General features: G+C 44.2%; 1 protein-coding gene across 1 annotated transcript; it reads right to left on the minus strand.

Moving 5' to 3' along the window:
- Window positions 1-1,244: 1,244 nt before the first annotated feature.
- SARC_07914 (hypothetical protein) lies at window positions 1,245-1,472 on the minus strand (the record flags this gene model as incomplete). Its single annotated transcript, XM_014298130.1, has 1 exon — window positions 1,245-1,472. The coding sequence occupies one exon, from the start codon at window positions 1,470-1,472 to the stop codon at window positions 1,245-1,247; it is 228 nt and encodes a 75-aa protein (XP_014153605.1).
- Window positions 1,473-1,996: the final 524 nt, after the last annotated feature.

Genomic DNA, 1,996 nt, shown 5'->3' on the forward strand with positions numbered 1-1,996 from the left:
CTTTAGCCACTTCCGATAAATCATCAATGTAGCAAACCACATCATCGAGACCCGCAAATATCTCTTCTAACACCTGCTGACACCTCCACGATGCCTCCTTCAACCCGAAGGGCATCCCCACAAAGGGTTATCTTCCAAAAGGTGTCTTAAAAGACAAGTATTTACGCGACAGGGGTGCTATCCTCAACTGATAGAACCTTGACCCATATCCATTGTCGTTGTATAATTTTTGTTTTTCAACTTAAGACAAATTTTCACGTTTTGTGGGTATATGATACAGTACCGCTCTTAGTTGCGTATTCACTCTTTTCAGATTAACACAACACCGCCAATCGTCCACTTCTACAGGTGTCACCCCGGGCTTCTTATAGACCAAATGAGGAGCCGAATATCATTCGCTCTTCTGAATCTCTTCTATAATGCCTGCCTTCAACCACGCAGACACCTTCTGGAACAATGCTCCTCCCCTTACTTAATCATTGTGAAAGTAGCTCGTATATTGAGGGACAGCGTCAACATTCTCGTAAAGTATCAGGTCGGCTACATTAAGAAATTTTGGATGCATTGCATCATACGCAACCGCCTCAAACAGGGACAGTAAGGTATGTACTTTTTCTTTAGATGCCATTACTGTTTCTGCCAATTTGTGTATTCCATCGGTTACAAGATCTGAGTAGTCCAAAGCCTTGTCCCAGACCACATTTTCATGTTCATCGTCTAGCCACTCCGATGTGCAATATTTTTTCGCTGAGTCTCGGTAAAGCATGAGATACTCCTGTCGCGCTCTTAGTCATAAGCCCTTCATACACAGGCATCTTCTCTTCTCCAGCTCCTTCTTCAGGCATCACCGCCACTACTATATACTCCAATGCCAGTTGACGTGCGGACTCCATAAGCTCTTCCTGGGGGACTACGGTCAGTACTTGCTTTCTCCAAACTAGATGCCAGCACAGCTCCTGCAGACTTTTGTATCCCACCAGTAAGTCACAACTCATGGGAATACATGTTACTACAAAACACCTCATGGCCACAGTTTTTGTATAAACCTTCCATGATACTATCTGTACGTCCACCACCACCTCGCCTATGGGTGTAAGCTCACCAAACCCTTTTCCGGTATACACTGATATTTCTATGTTCAGGCGTTCTACTAGGTCTGTGGTTATCCGCGTAGGAGTAGCTCCTGAGTCCAAATAACTCAGACTTTTTACTCCATTTACCACAGCCTCAGCAACGCTTCCATGTCAGTGTTTGCCAGGTACCACAAACTTTGCGGCACTGGCAACCACAGCCCCAGCTACCTTAGCGTCTTCGGCTGCTGTCGAAACTGTATTGATTGCTGCTCCTGCTACTCCAGCTGCTGACGTGGCCTTCAATGCAACTGCTACCACTGCTTCTTCCTCCTTCTTCGTCTGAGCTGTCTTGATGATCTTAGTACGCTTCCTCTTTTGTTGAGGTATGTGGCCAGACATATTACCATCTGTCATGGGACAGCTGGTAGACTTACAAGGATGTCAGCCAGTATAAATTTCTCCACCTGGGACCTGACCTTATGCTCCCACAGAGCCATTAGTACGGACAGGCACCCCTCGTCTAGCTTCTAACAGATCACTCTGTATCTTACACCCTAATGGTAGACCCCATGTCTCATAAGCTATTTCTACAATCACCATGTCCTGCTCCTTCGGATAGCAAGCCAAAACAAAATTGTGCAAATCAACTTCAATTTGTTTCATATTCTTCATTGATTGCTTACCAAAATCCTCAAGTTTTACCATTCTCAAGCATGGTAATATTATCCTGGGAATGCCGCTCTGAGACTGCACTCTTGCTACTCTTATACGTCCTTTAAGAGGAAATACTCTAAATGTACATGGTCTACATGGGAAAGTCTCAAATGTAAAACGTTCATACAGATTTACGGGTACGTTTTTTAATTGCTCAATGAAATTCCCTAAATGTGGTATTCAATTCCTTTCTCGAACTTACTTCAAAT

The sequence above is a fragment of the Sphaeroforma arctica genome (assembly GCF_001186125.1).
Source record: "Sphaeroforma arctica JP610 unplaced genomic scaffold supercont1.663, whole genome shotgun sequence".
NCBI lineage: Eukaryota > Ichthyosporea > Ichthyophonida > Sphaeroforma > Sphaeroforma arctica.